The sequence below is a fragment of the Nicotiana tabacum genome, chromosome 11, assembly GCF_000715075.1.
Source record: "Nicotiana tabacum cultivar K326 chromosome 11, ASM71507v2, whole genome shotgun sequence".
NCBI classification, from domain to species: Eukaryota; Viridiplantae; Streptophyta; class Magnoliopsida; order Solanales; family Solanaceae; genus Nicotiana; species Nicotiana tabacum.
In genome coordinates this window covers 162,902,009-162,924,862 of record NC_134090.1, presented here as the reverse complement: position 1 = coordinate 162,924,862, position 22,854 = coordinate 162,902,009, and the positions used below count along the sequence as shown (strand labels likewise).

The following is a 22,854-nucleotide window of genomic DNA, read 5'->3' as shown; positions in this document are numbered from 1 at the left end:
TTCGAGACTTCCAGAATTTAAATCATGAATTATAGGACTGATCTGAAAATTTTGGTTTAATTTCATCAAGTCACGATTGGGTTTTTGACGTGTAATGTGAGTTAATTGTTTAACGAGCGAAATGGGTATTGAACTAGGCAAACGAGCTCTGAATTGAGTTTAGATTGAAGGGTTGTGTTCGTATTATTATTTGTGACTCATAGGAACAAGAATCGTCTAATTCCGAGTTCGTATGATGGAGTTAGAGCCATTTTAGTAAAAAATGGCTGTGCTGCAAATTTCTTAAAAGCTGCTGTATTTTCTGCAGCAGTGAACAGTACCCCGCGCGTGAACAGTAACCGCGCGGGTGAACAGTGACCTCACGCGCATGAACAGTGCCCCCTGCGTGAACAGTACCGAAAATTTCTGGACAGATTTAATGTCCGACAGTCCGAGTTTGGTCATTTTTTTTGACTTCCAAGCTCGGATTTTGGGCGATTTTTAGCAAGAAATCTTGGGAAATCTTGAGGTAAGTCACTTGTGATTATTTCTACTCCATAATATTTAATTATCATCGAATAATCCGACTAGATTACATGTTTTTGAGGAGTAAATTGAAGATTTAGGCCTATGGATTTGAAAATAAGATTTGAAGATTTGAGGGGTCATTTGAACTTCGATTTTGGTAAATTTTATATGTACGGACTCGTGGTGAAACGAGGAATCCGGTGATGTGAATTTCGTAATTTTTCGAGAATTAGGCCCGGGGCTCGGGTTTTGCGAATTTCGTGAATTTCGATATTTTTCGAGTCTTTTCGATTGGGTTATATTCCCTTAGCCTATTGTAATGTATTCGTTGTGGTTTTGACCAGATTCGACGCGCGAAGAGGTAAGTTCGATAGGCAAGGGCATGGCGGAGTAGACATTGGACCGTCTTGAAGTGAGTAATGATTTTAAATGATGCATTGAGGGTTTGAAACCCCGGATTGCACAACATACTGCTATGTTGAGATGAGACACGCATTGTATGATGAGCGCGGGGTCATTTACTATTGGAGATTGTGACTTGGTCCATTCCAGTTGATATTTTTACCGCGTAATTGATAAAGATTTATTGTTTTTCACTATGATTGGGCTTATTGCCATATTTGGGCTTCGTGCCAATTATCTGAAATCTTTTGTGAATTTACATCACTATTTTCCTCACGAATTGAAATATTATTTGAACTCAGTCCAATTGAATTATATTATTTTGTGAACTCAGCTACATTTATACTCAACTCGAGATTTAATGATATTTATAATGCTGTTGAGCTGAGCACTATTGTTTTACTGATGCCCAAGAGGCTTATGATTATTATCTGGACTGATTGAGGTCGAGAGCCATACGTGAGGATATGTTGAGTGATGTGAGGAGCCTCGAGTGTTATATGAGGAGGCTTTCAGGCCTCGTGTGCGATGTGTGAAGGCTTTCAGGCCTATTGATATTGCACTTGGGCTGTAGGAGCCCCTCCGGAGTCTGTACACACCCCAGTGAGCGCAGGGCACCCAGGTGAGTTGGGAGTGGGCCCGAGAGGCCGTTGCTTGTGTGTGGTGAGTTGGGAGTGAGCCCGAGGGGCTGATGTTGTGTGCTGGTGAGTTGGAAGTGAGCCCGAGGAGCTGATACTATACTGAGATTTACATATTGAGCCCGAGGGGCAGGCTTTTGATTTATCCTTACTGTGGAAATTATTTGTCTTTACTGTTTTAAAAGAAGAATTATTTGATACTCACTATTTTACTGTATAACTGATTTTACTGCTTGGGATAGCGCTATATTGTGCCGTTATGAGATTTCATGTTTTCAGTCGTTATTTATTTTTATTACTCACTGGGTCGGAGTACTCACATTACTCCCTGCACCATGTGTGCAGATACAGGCAGAGCTGAGTTCGCTCCTGAGCGCTGATTCTTTCCAGACCAGGCGGTGACTAGGAGTAACGAGGTAGCTGTTGACGTCCGCAGCCCCGTTTTCTCCCTTATCTTTGTTATTTATGATAATTCAAGACTTTGTAAAATATTAGTAAACTCTGTAGTAGCTCATGACTTGTGACACCCCGATTTCGGGCTGAGTTGGGAGAGTTTTCCTTGTTGTATCACATTTATTTCGCATTTAAGATTATATTGCCTATGATTTAGACTTATTCCTGCTAAGTAATTATAAAGAGATGTACTGTTTTGTTGATTGACTGGCCTTGTCCTCATGAGAGGCGCCATCACGACCAGTTTGGGATTTTGGGTCATGACAAGTTGGTATTAGAGCCTAGGTTACTAGGTCTTGCGAGTCATGAGATGGTTTAGTAAAGTCTCGCGGATCGGTACGGAGACGTCTGTATTTATCCTCGAGAGGCTGCAGAACCTTTAGGAAAACTTCACATTCTTGAATTCTTATCGTGCGTCCTTGATTCATCTTGAAAGGAAACTTTTGAAATTCCTTCCACGCATTCGTACGCGCGCATGAGCGCTCAGTATCAGATGTACCTTGATGGCTTGTGATTCCCTGATTGAGGGGCGAGACGTGATCTCTATGAGTTGATGTTGGGCCAGTCTGAAGGACTTGAGGCCAGATCTTTTCCTACGGCTTGAGCACCGAGGTGCTGATTGTGTGAGCAAGTATTTTGAACTTATATGTCCGGTATTGCCCCTATTAGTGGGAATGACGGCTGGGTAGCAATGTGATGGGTATGTTAGTACTGCGAGATGTTTCTATATGACTTGGAAGTGTCGAGGAACATCTACTGGATGATAAGTGAACTATTAAGTGTATGATTTCCATTGTGATTAGAGGTGTAGCTCCGAGTTATGGGCGTGAAGAATCTTTTCAAGTCTCCTGTTTAGAGTGAAGTAAATTTCATGTTACAATATGAGTTTAGACCCAGGAAGACTAAGTGATTGTGTAATGTGTATGACAGTGGAAGGTATACAAAAATGTTAATTGGAAGCAAAGTAGGTGTGTTCCTTATACTGTTGAGTAGAGAGTTTCTTTTCTACTAACAGGGTGTATGTGTTGAGATTTAAATTTGACTCTAATTAAGAAATTTGAGTTGATTGTCACGAGAATGAAGGTGATCTTAGTAGTGGAATTGAGGTATTTTACGGTCTGTGTTACCTAAGCTTGTGAAGAATTTTTGTTGAACTAGCTGTAGTAATATGGCAATATTTTTGAGTTTGATGACCTGTGTGGCCTGGTTGAATTAGAGGAATTTAGTTCTGATAGCTTGATTAGGAGAAAATGGATTTCCAAGTGTTCTTGATGGTTTCTACCATGGTTTAAAATAGATACTTTCTACAGGTACGGGGAACGTGTTGTATATTGTGAGTTCCTGTATATTTCTTCATTATTGATGGGGTACTAAGGTTTTGGAGCGAGGTTCTGTTTAATGTGGGGTTTCCTACTGGTACTTGGTTGGTTTAAGTGGTTATGGTGATCGAGAATGGTGTTGCGAGTATACGCGTTGTGTAGTATGTTATGCGATTATATCTAGGGTTATTGTTATGGCTTGACACAGTTTGTTCGGACTTATACAGTGTGTGTATGTGAGATTCGGGTCTTGAAAAGAATTCTGGATGTTAGAAATTGGGCTCCAAGGATTTGGGGTAAGGTTAAAGTAATGTTTATTATTCACTACAATGGGTTTAATGTATTTCAGAATAATTGGTTCCAACTTTTTTATGAATTATATGCCCTATCGGTATGAGGGTTCGTTATGTGCTATGAAAAAAAAATGTTTACGAAATTTATTGAGAAGAAGAAAGAAAGGAAATTGAAAACTGCAGTTGGCACAATGTGAAATATTTAAACCGGGCTGCAAGCCGCGGTAGAGGTTATGTAAGGACGAGGTCCTTGTGGTAAATAATTATGAGTTTAAAGTTTTCCTTTGTAAAGTTTAATTCGTACGATAATATTAAAAGGGAGTCATGCCAGTTAGGTTGAATTGATAATTCTTGTATATTTTATGTTCATATTCAGCCATTTTCGTACTGTAAACTTTGAGTTTTAGCTTATGAGATGAGTTCCCAGGTGGCGTTAAATGTGACTCATTAATCCGAGTAAGTAATAATGAGGTCTTCATGCCTCACATTCTGTTGTCAGTATTGTGAAAATTTGAAATGAGGTGGTGGTTAATATGAGATTTATTGATAATGATGGAATTATTTATGAACAACTATTAAGACCAGAAATGTGGTTATGATCATACAAATGATGCGTTTCATGTCAAAATATCATTGTGATAATGTCGGGCTTGTAATGCAGAGATTAGTATTATTGATATACTTGTGGTACTTGTTGGGTTGTGGACATGCTGTTAGGAGTTGTTTTGGTGTTACTTTGACAGGTGGATAGGCCCAATTACAAGGGAGACTCTGCCGAAATATTTGAAAAATCTGGGAGTTAGTCAAATTTTGGGGACTTAATAAAGTTGAAATGTTGGAAGAATATCTAAGATCTATATGAAGTCGTTCGGTTCATTTGGTTTTGGATTGTGGGGTGTTGCCCCGGCTATGGTGGTAGTTCTTTCATGTTATGAGAAGAAATGACTTATTACGGGTCTAGGAAAGGCTATCAGCCTAGTTCAGTGCGAGCAGAATCGACCTGAAGTGGGTGAATGGATTTAAATAGGATTATGGGCTTCATGTGAGTCAGATGTGTTCATTTTAGTATAGCGCTCCTCAAGGAGGGGTGTTGGAATATCATATGTTGTTCCGTGTTTGTCAACTCATGTAATATTGTGATTGTGCCATGTGTGCTGTAAAATGGCTTGATAAATTCCTATTATTTGGGGAAAAGTCCATATTAGTTGTGTGAGTTGAGCAGTCCATTCCTGAATCATTTCCTTATGTATCTTGTTCGCATTATGGCCTATTGGCGCATTTTTGGATCATGTGAGACCGTTGGTCATTGTCTGTGGTGATTGGTTGTCTGAGCAGCTCGTACTAGGTGAGGCGAGACTATTGGTATCGGGGACCATTGCAGTGGGATTATGTGAGGTATATTACAAGGCAGTTACCAGTATTTGGGTAGTAAGGTGATGATTTTAGTCAAAAATGAGAGAATTAATATTTGGTTAACTCTGCAATTGGTTAGAAATTTCTGCACATCTCCTCCGTTGTGGTTGTATCGTCAGCATTATAACAGAATGTATAGGTATATCATCATCTGCATTGGGAGCATCAGTGTCGTGGAATTTTGGCTATTAAGGTTCATGAAGTGTCATTGTGGTTAGATGGTGAATTATGCAATGCATGGTGCTAATTCAACAAAGGTACGCAGTCGTGTTCTGGTATCTCGTGTGGTAGTTGATACAGTGTTTATATACAGGGAATAGGTCTGGCAGAGAATTTCAGGTGTTGGAATTGGGTTCTGAGCTTATTGTATGGATAAAAGAGGATATCTGCAGATTTGATCAAACTAATGTGTTTATATGAGTTGTGGTAGCACGGGAAGGTGCACGAGGTGTTAAATAGTGATTTCAGATAACTTAAGAGCAGTTCTTGGAACGTTCGAGGACGAACGTCTATTTAAGTGGGGGAGAATGTAACGACCCGGCCGGTCGTTTTGAGCTCTAGCGCGTCGTTCAGCAGTTGGAAGTCATGAATAGCTTCATTTCAGGTATATTGACTTGTACGTACGGTCAGAGTTGAATTTCAGGAAATTCGGAGTCAAATTGGAAAGAAACTTTTCATTGCGACAATCTTAAGTTGAAGAAAATGGCTAAGATTGGAATTTTGAGTAAACAACCTCGGAATTGGGATCTGAAAGTTCCAGCATGTTCGTATGATGATTTCGGACTTGGGCGTATGTCCGGATTTGGTTTTGGATAACCCGTGAGCATTTCGGCGTATATTGTGAAAGTTAGTATTTTAGAAGAATTGCATAAATTTGGGTTGGAAGGCATTTCAGTGTTATAGATGTCCGTTTGGGATTCCGAGTCTGGGAATAGCTCTGTATGGTGATTCTGGAGTTAAGAGCGCGATCGTAAGTGAATTCGGATGTCCGGAGGTCATTTTGAAGTCATTTGGCTAAATATAGAAATTTGAAGGCTTTTGAGAAAATTCGACCGGAAGTGGAAATTTTGATATCGGAGTTAGAATGCGGTTCCGAAAGATGGGTCAAGTCCGTAATGTCGAATGTGACTTGTGTGCAAAATTTGAAGTCATTCCGGAATGATTTTGGTAAGGTTTGAGACACTTAGTCTCTTTTAAGGAAGCTTAAGTTGGAAAAGTCAATCGGTTATTGACTTATGTGTTAGAGCACTAGAAATGCGAATTGTATGATTCAGATAGCTTCGTTAGGTGATTTGGGACTTAGGAGTGTGTCCGGAATATTTTTGTGATGACCGGTGTAGAATTAAGCTTGAATTGGCGAAGTTAGTATTTTGGCGATTTCCAGTTGATAGGTGAGATTTTGATCCGACGGTCGGAATGGAATTCCGAGAGTTGCTGTAGATTTATTATGTCATTTTGGACTTGTCTGCAAAATTTGAGGTCATTCGGACTAGTTTTGACGTGTTTCGGCATCGTATGTGAAAGTTAGAAGTTTCAAAGTTCATAGGCTTGAATCCGAGGTGAATTTAGTATTTTTGCGTTGTTTTTGGTGATTCGAAGGAACAACTAAATTTGTGTCATATTATGGGACTTGTTAGTATACTTTGTTGGGATCCCATGAGGCTCGGATAAGTTTTGGAAGATTTTTACCGTTTTGAGCATAAGCATGTAATGATCTAAAGGTTCATTTTTAGTTCTAGAGATCTAAATTTAATTTCGAGACTTCCAGAATTTAAATCATGAATTATATGACTGATCTGGAAATTTTGGTTTAATTTCATCAAGTCGCGATTGGGTTTTTGACGTGAAATGTGAGTTAATTGTTTAACGAGCGAAATAAGTATTGAACTAGGCAAACGAGCTTTGAATTGAGTTTCGATTGAAGGTTTGTGTTCGTATTATTATTTGTGACTCATAGGAATAAGAATCGTCTAATTCCGAGTTCGTATGATGGAGTTAGAGCCATTTTAGTGAAAAATGGCTGTGCTGCAAATTTCTTAAAAGCTGCTGTATTTTCTGCAGCAGTGAACAGTACCCCGCGCGTGAACAGTAACCGCGCGGGTGAACAGTGACCTCACGCGCATGAACAGTGCCCCCGCGTGAACAGTACCGAAAATTTCTGGACAGATTTAATGTCCGGCAGTCCGAGTTTGGTCATTTTTTTTGACTTCCAAGCTCGGATTTTGGGCGATTTTTAGCAAGAAATCTTGGGAAATCTTGAGGTAAGTCACTTTTGATTATTTCTACTCCATAATATTGAATTATCATCGAATAATCCGACTATATTACATGTTTTTGAGGAGTAAATTGAAGATTTAGGCCTATGGATTTGAAAATAAGATTTGAAGATTTGAGGGGTCATTTGAACTTTGATTTTGGTAAATTTTATATGTACGGACTCATGGTGAGACGAGAAATTCGATGATGTGAATTTAGTAATTTTTTGAGAAATGGGCCCGGGGCTCGGGTTTTGCGAATTTCGTGAATTTCGATATTTTTCGAGTCTTTTCGATTGGGTTATATTCCCTTAGCCTATTGTAATGTATTCGTTGTGGTTTTGACCAGATTCGACGTGCGAAGAGGTAAATTCGATAGGCAAGGGCATGGCGGAGTAGACATTGGACCGTCTTGAATTGAGTAATGATTTTAAATGATGCATTGAGGGTTTGAAACCCCGGATTGCACAACATACTGCTATGTTGAGATGAGACACGCGTTGTATGACGAGCGCGGAGTCATTCACTATTGGGGATTGTGACTTGGTCCATTCCAGTTGATATTTTTACCGCGTAATTGATAAAGATTTATTGTTTTTCACTATGATTGGGCTTATTGCCATATTTGGGCTTCGTGCCAATTATCTGAAATCTTTTGTGAATTTACATCACTATTTTCCTCACGAATTGAAATATTATTTGAACTCAGTCCAATTGAATTATATTATTTTGTGAACTCAGCTACATTTATACTCAACTCGAGATTTAATGATATTTATAATGCTGTTGAGCTGAGCACTATTGTTTTACTGATGCCCAAGAGGCTTATGATTATTATCTGGACTGATTGAGGCCGAGGGCCATACGTGAGGATATGTTGAGTGATGTGAGGAGGCTTTCAGGCCTCGAGTGTTATATGAGGAGGCTTTCAGGCCTCGTGTGTGATGTGTGAAGGCTTTCAGGTCTATTGATATTGCGCTTGGGCTGTAGGAGCCCCTCCGGAGTCTGTACACACCCCAGTGAGCGCAGGGTACCCAGGTGAGTTGGGAGTGGGCCCGAGAGGCCGTTGCTTGTGTGTGGTGAGTTGGGAGTGAGCCCGAGGGGCTGATGTTGTGTGCTGGTGAGTTGGGAGTGAGCCCGAGGGGCTGATACTATACTGAGATTTACATATTGAGCCCGAGGGGCAAGCTTTTGATTTATCCTTACTGTGGAAATTATTTGTCTTTACTGTTTTAAAAGAAGAATTATCTGATACTCACTATTTTACTGTATAACTGATTTTACTGCTTGGGATAGCGCTATATTGTGCCGTTATGAGATTTCATGTTTTCAGCCATTATTTACTTTTATTACTCACTAGGTCGGAGTACTCACATTACTCCCTGCACCATGTGTGCAGATACAGGCAGAGCTGAGTTCGCTCCTGAGCGCTGATTCTTTCCAGACCAGGCGGTGACTAGGAGTAACGAGGTAGCTGTTGACGTCCGCAGCCCCGTTTTCTCCCTTATCTTTGTTATTTATGATAATTCCAGACTTTGTAAAATATTAGTAAACTCTGTAGTAGCTCATGACTTATGACACCCCGATTTCGGGCTGAGTTGTTTCCTTGTTCTATCACGTTTATTTCGCATTTAAGATTATATTGCCCATGATTTAGACTTATTCCTGCTAAGTAATTATAAAGAGATGTACTGTTTTGCTGATTGGCTGGCCTTGTCCTCACGAGAGGCGCCATCACGACCGGGTTGGGATTTTGGGTCGTGACAAGTTGCCGTATAAATACACATGTAGTCTCCTACTCTCATACACAACAACAAAGAAGGGTTTTGGCGTTAAATTAGTAAAGTATTCCCTTTTTCCTCGCAATTTTATTGACTTCATAGTTAATTACAATTTTATCCTAAATAAAGTTATTAAATTGCTCAGTATTTTAAGGTTATTTTGGTAAAGTGACATTGTAATTATGCTTTTATAATAATATAAATATAGATTAAACCAAGGCTGTATATGTATATTTCGGAACTCGGAAGTGTGGTGGTAAAAATGCAAATGACAGACTAAAACTATTGTGATATGCCCATGTGTCAGGCTGTGTACAGCTGGCTGCCAGCTAGATGGCAACTAAGGTGTCTTAAGTTAGTTGTAATTAGTTGTTATTAGGCGGTTAGGACATTTTGTATATAAATGTCTATTAGTGGCAATGAAACAGTAGACCTCCGCTTTCTTCTTCTTCCTCTACAGTTCATTTCCTTTCTCTTCTCCTTAGAACATTCTAGATCATTGATGCTCAAAATTCATGAAGTAATTGCAGTATTTTGGCACGATAGAGCATTGATCCACAAGTAGATGTTCGAGGTTCACGATTGAAGATTAGCAGTGAAGGAATTGAATCAAAATCTGTTCATATTGCTCAGCTATGGCGGAAAAACTTTCTGTTGATAAACTCACCTACACTCATCCTATGTTCATGAATCCAGGAGATACACCTGGTATGATATTGATTCCTGTGAAGCTCACTGGATCGCAGAATTATGGAATGTGGATCAGATCGATGCGGATTGCTCTCATGGCGAAGAGGAAATTAGGGTTAGCAACTGGTACCTGTAAGCGAGAATCCTTTGAGGCAGAGTTGCATGAGCATTGGGACACTTGCAACGTGATCATCCTCTCATGGATCATGAACACGATATCAGTTGTCCTCCTCAGTGGAATTGTGTTATGTTTCTGACTCACACGCTGTTTGGCAGGATTTACAAGAGCGATTTGACAAAGTAAATCGCATGAGGATTTTTCAAGTTCATCGGTAAATTGCGATACTATCACAAGGTACTAATTCAGTTTTTGTGTATTTTTCAAAATTGAAGGTTGTGGGATGAATATGATGTAATGGTACCTCCACCTGGTTGTGATTGTGCTAAGTCTAAGGATTATATTGAACACTTCTATCAACAGAGGTTATTGCAATTTTTAGTGGTCTAAATGACTCGTATGACCAAGCTAGAAGGCAAATCCTGTTAAAAACAAATAAACCCACACTTAATTAGGCTTATGCTATGATAGTTGAAGATGAAAATCAACACTCTGTTGGTTTGAGTGTATCTGCTGAGAAAGGAGATCCAATGGCTATGCAGATGAATCGTGGACAGACTTATAAAGGGAAGAAGCCTTTTGTAGTGTGTGACTATTGCAATATGAAGGGGCATTCAAAGGAGAATTGCTATAAGCTAGTTTGATACCCTACTGATTTCAAGCAAAGGAATAAAGGATCCTATGAGAGTGGAAGTGTTGCACGTCCAGCTGGTTATAGAGGTCCAACTGGTTTTGGAGGACAACCTGGGAATGGTAGACAACCATTTACTGCTGTGAACAACACCTCCAACAATATGGAAGGTAAGACACAAACACAATACATCCTTGAAAGAATATTAGAAGGGAAAATTCCTCACTTTACTAAGGAGCAGTACAACCAGATTCTCGACTTGTTGAACAAGAACACAGGGTACAACACTCAGTTTAACATGATAGGTAATGGTATATATTGTTTTTTTATCGAAATTGACAAATGATGAATTGATTGTTGATTCAGGAGCATCACATCATGTAGTATCAAACAAAGACCTATTAGAACCAGATCATTTTTCAAGGTCACACACATGTGACAAGGTACATTTACCTACAGGAGCTAAGGCAAACATAACACATACTGGTGAAGCCTCTCTATTTGATAACAAGAGAATTACAAATGTGTTTGTGCTGGATTTTAAGTACAATTTACTATCTGTGTCAAAATTGACAAAGGAATTTATGTGTTCAGTAGCCTTTTCCCCTCACTTCTGCATCTTTTAGGAGTTTTATAGTGGCAGGGTGAAGGGTATTGGCAGAGAAAGAGGTGGTCTTTGCATCTTCAAGAGGGGACATGGTAGTGATGAATACACAGGACACAGAATAATGGCAATAGCTTGTAAAGAGGACTGCATCTTATGGCACAAGAGGCTGGGTCACCCTTCCTTGTCAACAATGAAATATATGAAAATTATACATAGTAATGTGGATAGTACTTATATAAATAAGTGTCCAGTTTGTCCTTTAGCAAAACAGACTAGATTGGTATTTCCTACTAGCAGCTCAAGAGCAGATTCTATATTTTGTCTTGTACATATGGACCTTTGGGGACCTTATAAAACACCAAAATTTGACAAAAAGTACTATTTCTTGATTGTAGTTGATGACTATAGTAGATATACATGGATTTACTTACTGCAACTTAAGACAGAAGTTATAATTAGTATCAAGTCATTCCTTGCTATGGTTAAGACTCGGTTTGGAGTCATAGTAAAGGTGATTAAGACTGATAATGGAACAGAGTTCTTCAACTCACAATGCAGCTCATTGTTTCAAGATCTGGGGATAGTTCATCAGAGTAGCCGTGTGCATACACCCCAACAGAATGGAGTTGTAGAAAGGAAGCACAGACACATCCTAAACATAGCCAGAACATTGGAATTTCAATCTAGAATGCCAATCAGATACCAGGGTATTTGTATTCAGTCTGCAGTATATTTAATGAACAGACTGAATTTTGTTGTGATCCAAGGAAGAAGTCCCTATGAACTTCTGTACAAGAAAAAGCCTTCCTTAACACATCTGAGAGTCATTGGGTGTTTGTGCTATGCAACCAATGTACTCAAATGAGACAAGTTTGGAGAAAGAGCTAGAGCTGCAATGTTAATGGGATATTCAGAGACTCAGAAGGGTTATATACTTCTGAACCTCCACACACATCAATTCTTTGTGAATAGAGATGTCATATTCAAGGAAAATGAATTTCCTTTTGCTAATGCATCCATCACAGTTCAGGCTAAAGTCCATGACACTCCTGCTCCTATGGAACATCACAACTTGTTTGATGATTGTTTTGCAGGTGAGGAACATTCAAATAGCAATGTTGATCAAGGATATGATGTTGTGGCACATGATTATGCCATTGAAGATGATATTGATGGGTAGAGTGGTTCTAGTGCAGAATAGGTACCCTTACCTACTGATGAAGAGCAATTGCTGACAGATACATCTGCAGCCTCATCTCTTGAGGAGTTGCTGGTTGAGGAGGGTGTAATGACACATGATTAACCTACAACTCTCAAGAGGTCTGCCAAAACAAGTAAACAACCCATCTGGATGAAGGATTATGCGATTCAAGGTGACAAGACTAGGACCAAACATCCCAACTCCAATCATCTGTCTTATGACAAGGTTACACCAACTTATCAAAGCTATCTTGCCAAATTCTCCACCTTAATTGAACCTCAGACCTTTACGGAAGTAGTTAAGGATGAAAGATGGGTAGAAGCTATGAAGCAGGAGATTAAAGCCTTGGAAGAAAACAAGATCTGGGAGGTAGTGACACTTCCTAAGGGCAAAAATACAGTTGGTTCAAAGTGGGTATATAAAAAGAAATACCAGGCCAATGGTGAGGTTAAAAGATTTAAGGCAAGGATAGTTGCAAAGGGCTATAGCCAAATAGAGGGATTGGATTATCATGACACCTTCTCTCCTGTGGTCAAGATGGTCACAGTAAGGACAATGATTGCATTAGCTGTCTCCAAGGGCTGGAATATGCATCAAATGGATGTGTATAATACATTTTTACAAGGTGATCTATATGAAAAGATTTACATGGAGATGCCAGAAGGATTCAAGAGACAGGGGGAGCAGAAAGTTTGTAGGTTGCTTAAGTCCTTATATGAACTAAAACAAGCATCCAGGTAGTGGAACATCAAACTAAGGGTAGCAAACGGATCGAGCCCGATAATCGTGGGATGGTCCTATGTGGGCTCGGGCTTCGTGGGCCGGGCTTAAATGGTTCCGGGCTTCGTGGGCTTTTGGAGGTAATCGGATCAGGACCGGGATCACGAACTAATGGTCCCGGGCTAAGCGGGCCGATCTATGATGACCCAAAAGGTCATCACTTGTGTTGCAAGTGCATTCAGTGTTCCGAGGCCTAAAAACCTCCCTTTTTACCCCCACCTTGAATTACGTGCATGGTCCGAACCTATATTCGGAAAGCCTTCTATGTGAAAATATGAGAAATAGAAATTTTAGAGTTAAAACTTTGATTATGGTTGACCTTGGTCAAAATTTTTTAGCAAACGAACCTGTATCCATGTTCCGACAATCCCGTATGTCTACAGTAAAATATGGGACTTGGGGGTATACCCGGAAATAAATTCTGAGGTCCCAAGCCTTAGAAATCAATTTTTAAAAGAAATTATTTTACTGAATTATCTAAGGAATAAAGAAAAGAATTAATGTTTGAAACCATTGTTATCGGGCCCGAATTTTGGTTCCGGAGCCCGGTACAAACTATTTATAGTATTCGAAAGATAACTGTGAAATTTGGTGAAAAACGGAGTTTATTTGACGTGAGTTGGACTTCCGGTTGAAGAGTTATGAACTTTGAGAGTTCTTGAGGAAAATGTTGAGTTTTGAAGTTTAATTCATGATTTTACATGTTATTTTGATGATGTGATCACATGAGTAGGTGCATATAATGTTTTTGAGTTAGTATGCACACTTGGTTTGGAGTTCCAAGGGCTCAGGTGAGTTTCAGGTAGGTTCCGAGATGTCTTAGGCTTAAAAACATAGGTGTTGCAGGTTCAGAGAGGTGGAAGGCCTCTGAACCGACCAGTGCGGTCCGCACAAAAAGGAATGCTGCTGTGGAGGGGCTTGTGCGGCCGTACTAGATTTTGTGTGGACCGTGGTGAGGGCTTGTACGATCGCACTAGATTCTGTGCGGTCCGCAGTGAAGAACAAACTAGTGGTTGGTTAATGAGACTCCTAGCTTAATTTAGATTGAAAACAAAACGGATTTCTATATTATAGTTATAATAATAGTAATGGTTTCAAAGTAGATAAATGATATCCAAAATCGATAGGTTTAAACTACTCGTTCGACGAATAAAGAATTGATAGTGGTCCAATAAAATAAAAGCATCTACGTCAATTCATACCCATTACAATTTCATTCAATTAACAATTAAGAAGTATCATAAAAAATTGAAAAACTTCTTTTTTCCTGGTCAGGTCAATAAAGTCATGAAATTCTTCGTTTTTGATTTTTGATAAAAAATGGATTTATCTGAACCAATACATGATTTTCTTTTAGAGTTGTATCCCTTCGTGTCTAGTTTTCAGAAAGGTAACGATATTGCAATTTGGACATCTGTAGAGAAAGTTATGGCCAAAATACTAGAACATGTCCCTGCAGTCAACCTGGTGAGCTGTGCGACCGCACTCCATTTTGTGCGGTCTGCACAGAGGGTCTGAGAGGGGTATATTTAAATGGTATTTTCAGTTATTTTTTATTTTTCAAAACCCCAAAAACATAAGAGGCGATTTTTCAAACAACCTTTCTTCTCCAAAATGTTGGTAAGTGATTTCTAACTCATTTTCTTCACTCCTTAACATCTTTTAACATGATTTCAACTCAAAATCAATGATTTTTATGGGGGAAATTGGGTGTTTTGGGTAGAACCTACATTTTTTAAAAATTGGGGATTTGGACCTCGATTTGAAGTCCGATTTCAAAATAAATTATATATTTGAGTTCATGGGGGAATGGGTAATAGGGTTTTTTTCGAACCTTGGGTTTTGACCATGTAGGCCCGGGGGCGATTTTTGACTTTTTGGGTAAAACTTTAGAAAACTCATTTTCATGCATTCAAATTGATTTATTTAGCGTTTATTGATGTAATTAAGTAACTTGTGACTAGGTATGAGCGAATTAGTGGTGGAATCAAGGGGAAAAGCTATAATTGAATCGTGAATTGTGTTCGTGGTATCGAGGTAAGTGTTTGGTCTAACCTTAGCTTGAGGGATTAGGAGTCGAGTCCTATTTGCTATGTGGTAATTATTGAGTACGACATATAGGCATGGTGACGAGTATCTATACGTTGGTGTCTAACATGTCCGTGAGTCTTATACTGTGATTATCATGACTTCGTTGTATCTATCATGACTTGGTAATGGTTTCTACTTGTTGTGTAAAGTTTGTGGAAGGAATTATGACCTATGAACATTGAGGAGCATTGGCTCAAGTTGCATAACGAATTGTGAAAGTATAAGTGATAATTGAACCTCTAGAGCTATGGCTCGAGTCGTGAAGTGAATTGTAAAGTAAAAGTGAGAAAGAGAATAGATCATTATGTTGTTGCCCTTGCCGGGCTATTGTTGATTTATTCATTATCTCCCTTGCCGGGATGTTGAGGTTATTGATGATGTTCCCTTGTCGGGATTTATTTATTAAATTGTTGTTCCCTTACAACGATCTTTATTGCAATTTCATTTATTCCCTTGCCCCATTGTTGTGATTGTTGTTTGGGTGAGGAAGAGTGTTAAAACACGAAGGGTGATGTCGTGCATTATTTGTTATTGTGAGGAAAGAGTGTAAAACACGAAGGGTGATGTCGTGCCGCATGATGTACCATTCTGTGCCGATTTTATTGACTATATGGTAAGGAAAGAGAATAAAAGCATGAAGGGTGATGCCGTGCACATTTTTATTATATAACTGCTTTGGTGAGGATGAGAGTAAAAGCACGAAGGGTGATGCCGTGCACACTTTTATTATATAACTGCTTTGGTGAGGACGAGAGTAAAAACACGAAGGGTGATGCCGTGCATTTGTTTATTTCTGATTCTTTGTTGATATCCGAGTTATGTTGATTCTTTCCTTACTTGATGCCTTTCTATTCAGAATTGTTATGTCCCCCACAGCATGCTCCCCCTCCCATATTGACTGGTTATTTCTGCATTTCTTTTCCGCTGTATATATATTTGAACTGCATAGGTTTGTTTGGTAGTCTGGTCCTAGCCTCGTCACTACTTCGCCGAGGTTAGGCTAGACACTTACCTAGCCTCATCACTACTTCGCTGAGGTTAGGCTAGACACTTACCAGCACATGAGGTCGGATGTGCTGATACTACACTCTGTACTGTGTGCAGATCCTAGAGCAGCTTTCAGACCGTAGTGTGAAGGCTACTTTGAGTTCACATGGAGATCCAAGGTAGACCTATAGGCATCCGCAGGCCTTGGCATCTCCCTCTATCCCTATTTCTTGTTTCATTTTCCTTCTATTCAGAAATAGTATATTATTATTTCATCAGACTTTGTATGTAGTAAATCTTAGACCGTCTGTGAAACTGTGACACCAAATTTTGGGTGGTTGAGACTTAAGTAATCATAATAGACGTATATTTCAGATATTTAATTATTATCTTCCACTTAATTATTTAAAGTTCCGCTGTTTTCCTGTTATCGCCTTACATTTGTTAAAAATGAGTAGTTGATTAATGAAGTAAGTAGTTAAGGGTTTGGCTTGCCTAGCTCACACTAGTAGGCGCCATCACGATTCCCGTGGGTGGGAAATCCGGGTCGTGACAAGTTGGTATCAGAGCTTTAGGTTACATGGGTCTCACAGTTCACAGACAAGCTTAGTAGAGTATGAGGGATCGGTACAGAGACGTCTGTATTTATCCCCCAGAGGCTATAGAGTTAGGAAAACTTCACATTTATTCTTTCCTATCGTGTGGTTTGGTTTCTCAATGCTAATTGAATTTCTACTCTGATCTTTCGTAGATGCGAGAACACGCACTTTCTCATTCACTGACCAGCAGTCCGAGCCCCCAGCAGCAATTCCCATGAGGGGCAGAGGGGGAGGCCGAGGCCGTGCTAGAGGCCGAGGTAGGGGCAGAGCTCATCCTCGAGCAGCAACACCAGTGACGGAGCCTCAAGTTGACTTTGATGACGAGGTTCCAGCCCCAGCAGTTCCGGTGGGCCCAGCTCAGGTCCCAAAGGGGTTTATTGCTACCCCAGTTCTTCAGGATGCTCTGGTCTGTCTAGTGGGCCTCATGGAGAGTGTCACCCGAGCAGGCTTGCTTCCTGTAGCACCATCCGTCTCTCAGGCTGGAGAGAGAGACCAGACTCCTGCTACTCGCACTCCGGAGCAGGTAGCTCCCTAGATTCAGACTCCAGCGGTTCAGCCAGCCGGAGCAATTCAGCCGGGTGTGGTAGCTCAGACCAGTGATGGAGCAACTATGTCTGCCGATGCTTTGTGGAGGTTGGATAGGTTCACCAAGCTCTTCATTACTACTTTCAGCGGTGCATCTACTGAGGATCCCCAGGATTATATAGACAGCTGCCACGAGGTTCTCAGGAACATGGGGATAGTTGATACCAATGGGGTCGATTTTGCTACTTTTCGCTTATCTGGATCCACCAAGACTTGGTGGAGAGATTATTGCTTAGTTAAACCAGCCGGATCGCCAGCCTTGATTTGGGAGCAGTTTACACAGCTCTTTCTGGAGAAGTTTCTCCCCATCACTTAGAAAGAGGCCTATTGGAGGCAGTTTGAGCGCCTCCAACAGGGTTCTATGTCTGTTACCCAGTATAAGACCAGATTTATCGACTTTGCTCGTCATGCTCTTATCATACTTGCCACCGAGAGAGAGAGGGTGAGGAGGTTCATTGATGGACTTTTTCAGCCGATTTGTCTTCAGATGGCTAGGGAGTCTGGGAGTGAGATATCTTTCCAAGAGGCGGCCAATATGGCCCATAGAGTTGAGATGGTTCTGTCACAGGGAGGTGGTCATGGGTTGGACATGAGGCCCCGTCATTCAGGTAGATTCAGTGGTACCTCATCTGAAAGTAGGGATCATATGGTAGAGGACATCCTTCTAGGCCTTTTGAGTTAGCATTTCAGGTTTTTTACGGTGCTTTAGGTAGTCGTGTCCCTCAGATGCAGTATTTTGATTAGCAGTCCTATAGTGCACCACCAGCTCCTATCAGTGCACCGCCACTCCAGAGTTTTTGGGGTGGTCATTCAGGTCATCAGGGCCAGCAGTCCCAGCAACCGAGGGCTTGCTACACTTGTGGTGATATGGGTCACATTGCTAGATTTTGCCCTCGAGCACCGAGTAGCTCTCAGCATCAGGGTTCTCGTGCCATGGTAAAGGTACCAAGTGTTCCACAGCCCGCCCAGCTAGCTAGAGGTGGAGTAGAGGTTCTAGAGGTGGAGGTAGAGACACTAGAGGTGGAGCTCAGGCTACTAGAGGTGGAGGCCAGCCAGCAGCAGGCCATCCTAAAGATGCAGTTCAGGGTGGTGGGGCCCAGCCCTGATGTTATGTCCTTCCAGCCAGGCCCGAGGCTGAGGCTTTAGATGCAGTTATTATAGGTACGGTTCTGGTTTATGATAGAGATGCTTCAGTGTTATTTGATCCAGGGTCTACATACTCGTATGTGTCATCTTATTTTGCATCGTATCTGGTCATGCCTAATAATTCTTTGAGTGCTCCTGTCTATGTGTCTACACCGGTGGGTGATTCCATTATGGTATATCGAGTCCATCGTGCATGTATAGTTGTGATTGGGGGTCTTAAGACTCGTGTAGATTTGCTTCTTCTAGACATGGTTGATTTCGATGTCATATTGGGGATGGACTGGTTATCACCTTACCACGCTATCTTGGACTGTCATGCCAAGACTGTGACCTTAGCCTTGCCAGGTTTACCTCGTTTAGAGTGGAGAGGGATTCCTGATCATTCCACCCGCAGTGTTATCTCGTATGTGAAGGCTAAACATATGGTCGAGAAGGGGTGTTTGGCCTATTTGGCATATGTTCGTGATTCTACTGCTGAGGTTCCTTCTATTGATTCTGTGCCCGTTGTTTGTAAGTTTCCTGAGGTTTTCCCTTCAGACCTGCCGGGTATGCCACTCGACAGGGATATTGACTTCTGCATTGATTTGGCTCCGGGCACTCAGCCCATTTCTATTCTGTCGTATCGTATGGCCCCGCCTGAGTTGAAAGAGTTGAAGGAGCAGTTGCAAGAATTGCTTGAAAAAGGTTTCATTAGACCAATGTTTCGCCTTGGGGTGCGTCGGTGTTGTTTGTTAAGAAGAAGGATGGGTTGATGAGAGTGTGTATTGATTACCAGCAGTTGAACAAGGTTACAATCAAGAATAAGTATCCATTGCCGATGATTGATGATTTGTTTGATCAGCTTCAAGGTGCCAAGGTATTTTCGAAGATTGACTTGAGATCTAGCTATCATCAGTTGAGGATTAGGGCATTCGATGTCCCTAAGATGGCTTTCCGCACTCGGTATGGGCATTATGAGTTCTTGGTGATGTTATTCAGGTTGACAAACGCCCCGACAGCTTTTATGGATTTGATGAACAGAGTGTTCAGGCCTTACTTGGACTCGTTCATGATAGTCATCATTGATGATATTTTAATATATTCCCGTAGCCGGGAGGAGCACGAGCATCATCTTAGAGTGGTTCTTTAAACCTTGAGGGATAGTCAGTTATATGCTAAGTTCTCGAAGTGTGAGTTCTGGTTGAGTTTAGTTGCATTCCTGAGTCATGTTGTATCAGCGGAGGGTATTCAGGTTGACCCGAAGAAGATTGAGGCAGTCAAGAACTGGCCTAGACCAGCATCAACTACAAAGATTTGGAGTTTCTTGGGATTGGCAGGCAACTATCGTCGGTTCATGGAGGGGTTCTCATCTATCGCAGCCCCGATGACCAGGTTGACCTAGAAGAGTGCCCAATTTAGATGGTCGGACGAATGTGAGGCGAGCTTTCAGAAGCTCAAGATAGCTCTGACTACGACACCGGTGTTAGTTTTGCCCACAGGTTCAGGGCCTTATACAGTCTATTGTGATGCATCTCGTATTGGACTCGGTGCAGTGTTGATGCAGGATGGCAATGTCATTGCCTATGCTTCGCGGCAGTTAAAGATTCATGAGAAGAACTATCCGGTTCATGATTTGGAGTTGGCACCCATTGTTCACAAATTGAAGATTTGAAGGCATTATCTGTATGGCATGGCATGTGAGGTGTTCACGAATCACAAGAGTCTTCAGTATTTGTTCAAGCAAAAGGAGTTGAATTTAAGGCAGAGGAGGTGGTTAGAGTTGTTGAAAGATTATGATATCACTATCTTATATCATCCGGGGAAGGCCAATGTAGTGGCCGATGCTTTGAGTAGGAAATCAGCCAGCATGGGCAGTCTCGCTTATATTCCGGTCGGTGAGAGACCGTTCGCATTGGATGTTTAGGCTTTGGCCACTCAGTTCGTGAGTTTGGATGTTTCTGAACCCAATCGGGTGTTAGCTTGCACGGTTGCTCGTTCTTCTTTATTGGAGCATATCCGTGATCGACAGTATGATGATCCCTATTTGTGTGTCCTTAGAGACACGGTGCAACACGAAGGTGCCAAGTAGGTTACCTTAGGTGATGATGGAGTTTTGAGATTGCAGGGTCGAGTTTGTGTACCTAATGTGGATGGGCTCCAAGAGTTGATTTTAGAGGAGGCCCATAGTTCCAGGTACTCTATTCATCCGGGCGCCGCGAAGATGTATCAGGATTTGCGGCAGCATTATTGGTGGAGGAGAATAAAGAAGGATATCGTTGCATATGTGGCTCATTGTTTGAATTGTCAGCAGGTTAAGTATGAGCATCAGAGGTCTGGTGGCTTGTTTCAGAGGATTGAGCTTCCCGAGTGGAAGTGGGAGCGGATCACTATGGATTTTGTTGTTGGACTCCCGCAGACTCGGAGGAAGTTCGACGCAATATGGGTCATTGTTGATAGGCTGACCAAGTCAGCACAATTCATTCCTGTGGTAGCCTCCTATTCTTCCGAGAAGTTAGCTGAGATCTATATCCGGGAGATTGTCCGCCTTCATGGTGTGCCCGCGTCTATCATTTTGGATCGAGGTACGCAGTTTACCTCGCGTTTCTGGAGAGCAATTCAGCGAGAGTTGGGCACTCAGGTTGAGTTGAGCACAACATTTCATCCTCAGACGGACGGGCAGTCTGAGCGGACTATTCAGATTCTTGAGGATATGCTCCGAGCTTGTGTAATTGACTTTGGAGGCTCGTGAGATCAGTTTTTGCCTTTAGCAGAGTTTGCCTACAATAACAGCTACCAGTCGAGTATCCAGATGGCTCCTTATGAGGATTTATATGGTAGGTAGTATCGGTCTCGGTTGGATGGTTTGAGCTGAGAGAGGCTCGGTTGTTGGGTACGGATCTGGTTTAGAATGCCTTGGACAAGGTTAGGATTATTCAGGATAGGCTTCGTACAGCTCAGTCCAAGCAAAAGAGTTATGCCGACCGCAAGGTTCGAGATTTGACATTCATGGTCGGTGAGCGGGTATTGCTTCGAGTGTCGCCTATGAAGGACGTGATGAAATTTGGGAAGAAGGGCAAGCTTAGCCCTAGGTTCATTGGCCCGTTTGAGATTCTTGATCGAGTGGAAAAGGTGGCTTATAGACTTGCATTGCCGCCGAGCTTATCAGCCGTGCATCCAGTGTTTCATGTGTCCATGCTTCGGAAATATCACGGCGATCCATCCCACATGTTAGATTTCAGCACTGTCAACATTTTTAGCAAACGGACCCGGATCCATGTTCCGACGATCCCGGGAGGTCCGCAGTAAAATAGTGGACTTGGGCGTATGCCCGGAAATGATTCCGAGGTCCCAAGCCTTAGAAATCAATTTTTGAAAGAAATTGTTTAACTAAATTATTTAAGGAATAAAGAAAAGAATTAATGTTTGAAACCATTGTTATCGGACCCGTATTTTGGTTCCGGAACCCGATACAAACTTGTTATATTATTTGAAAGATAACTATGAAATTTGGTGAAAAACGGAGTTTATTTGATGTGAGTTGGACTTCTGGTTGAAAAGTTATGAACTTTGAGAGTTCTTGAGGAAAATATTGAGTTTTGAGGTTTAATTCATGATTTTATATGTTATTTTGATGATGTGATCGCACGAGTAGGTGCATATGATGTTTTTGAGTTAGTATGCTCACTTGGTTTGGAGTTCCGAGGGCCCATGTGAGTTTCGGGTCGGTTCCGTGATGTCTTAGGCTTAAAAACATAGGTGTTGTAGGTTCAGAGAGGTGGAAGGCCTCTGAACCGACCAATGCGGTCTGCACAAAAAGGAATGCTGCCGCGGAGGGGCTTGTGCGGCCGCACTGGATTTTGTGCGGACCGCGGTGAGGGCCTGTACGGCCGCACTAGATTCTGTGCGGTCCGCGGTGAAGAACGTTTCCCTGCAGTCAACCTGGTGAGTTGTGCGGCCGCACTCCATTTTGTGTGGTCCGCACAAGGGGGCTGAGAGGGGTATATTTAGACGGAATTTTCAGTTATTTTTCATTTTTCAAAACCCCAAAAACATAAGAGACGATATTTCAAACAACCTTTCTTCTCCAAAACGTTGGTAAGTGATTTCTAACTCATTTTCTTCACTCCTTAACATCTTTTAACATGATTTCAACTCAAAATCAATGATTTTCATGGGGAAAATTGGGTGTTTTGGGTAGAACCTACGTTTTTCAAAAATTGGGAATTTGGACCTCAATTTAAGGTCCGATTTCAAAACAAATTATATATTTGAGTTCGTGGGGGAATGGGTAATCGGGTTTTGGTTCGAACCTCGGGTTTTGATCATGTGGGCCGGGGGGCGATTTTTGACATTTTGGGAAAAACTTTAGAAAACTCATT

General features: G+C 41.4%; 1 protein-coding gene across 1 annotated transcript in view; it reads left to right on the top strand.

Annotated features, from left to right (window-relative positions):
* The window catches only part of LOC142166112 (uncharacterized), a 39,170-nt gene extending 27,198 nt beyond the window's left edge, over positions 1–11,972 (top strand). The window contains exons 2-8 of the mRNA XM_075224530.1: positions 9,695–9,936; positions 10,028–10,083; positions 10,145–10,253; positions 10,325–10,450; positions 10,532–10,670; positions 10,867–10,943; positions 11,127–11,972. Coding sequence (XP_075080631.1) covers positions 9,695–9,936; positions 10,028–10,083; positions 10,145–10,253; positions 10,325–10,450; positions 10,532–10,670; positions 10,867–10,943; positions 11,127–11,972 — 1,595 coding nt within the window. The remainder of the gene's footprint in view (positions 1–9,694; positions 9,937–10,027; positions 10,084–10,144; positions 10,254–10,324; positions 10,451–10,531; positions 10,671–10,866; positions 10,944–11,126) is intronic.
* The last annotated feature ends 10,882 nt before the right edge of the window (positions 11,973–22,854 follow it).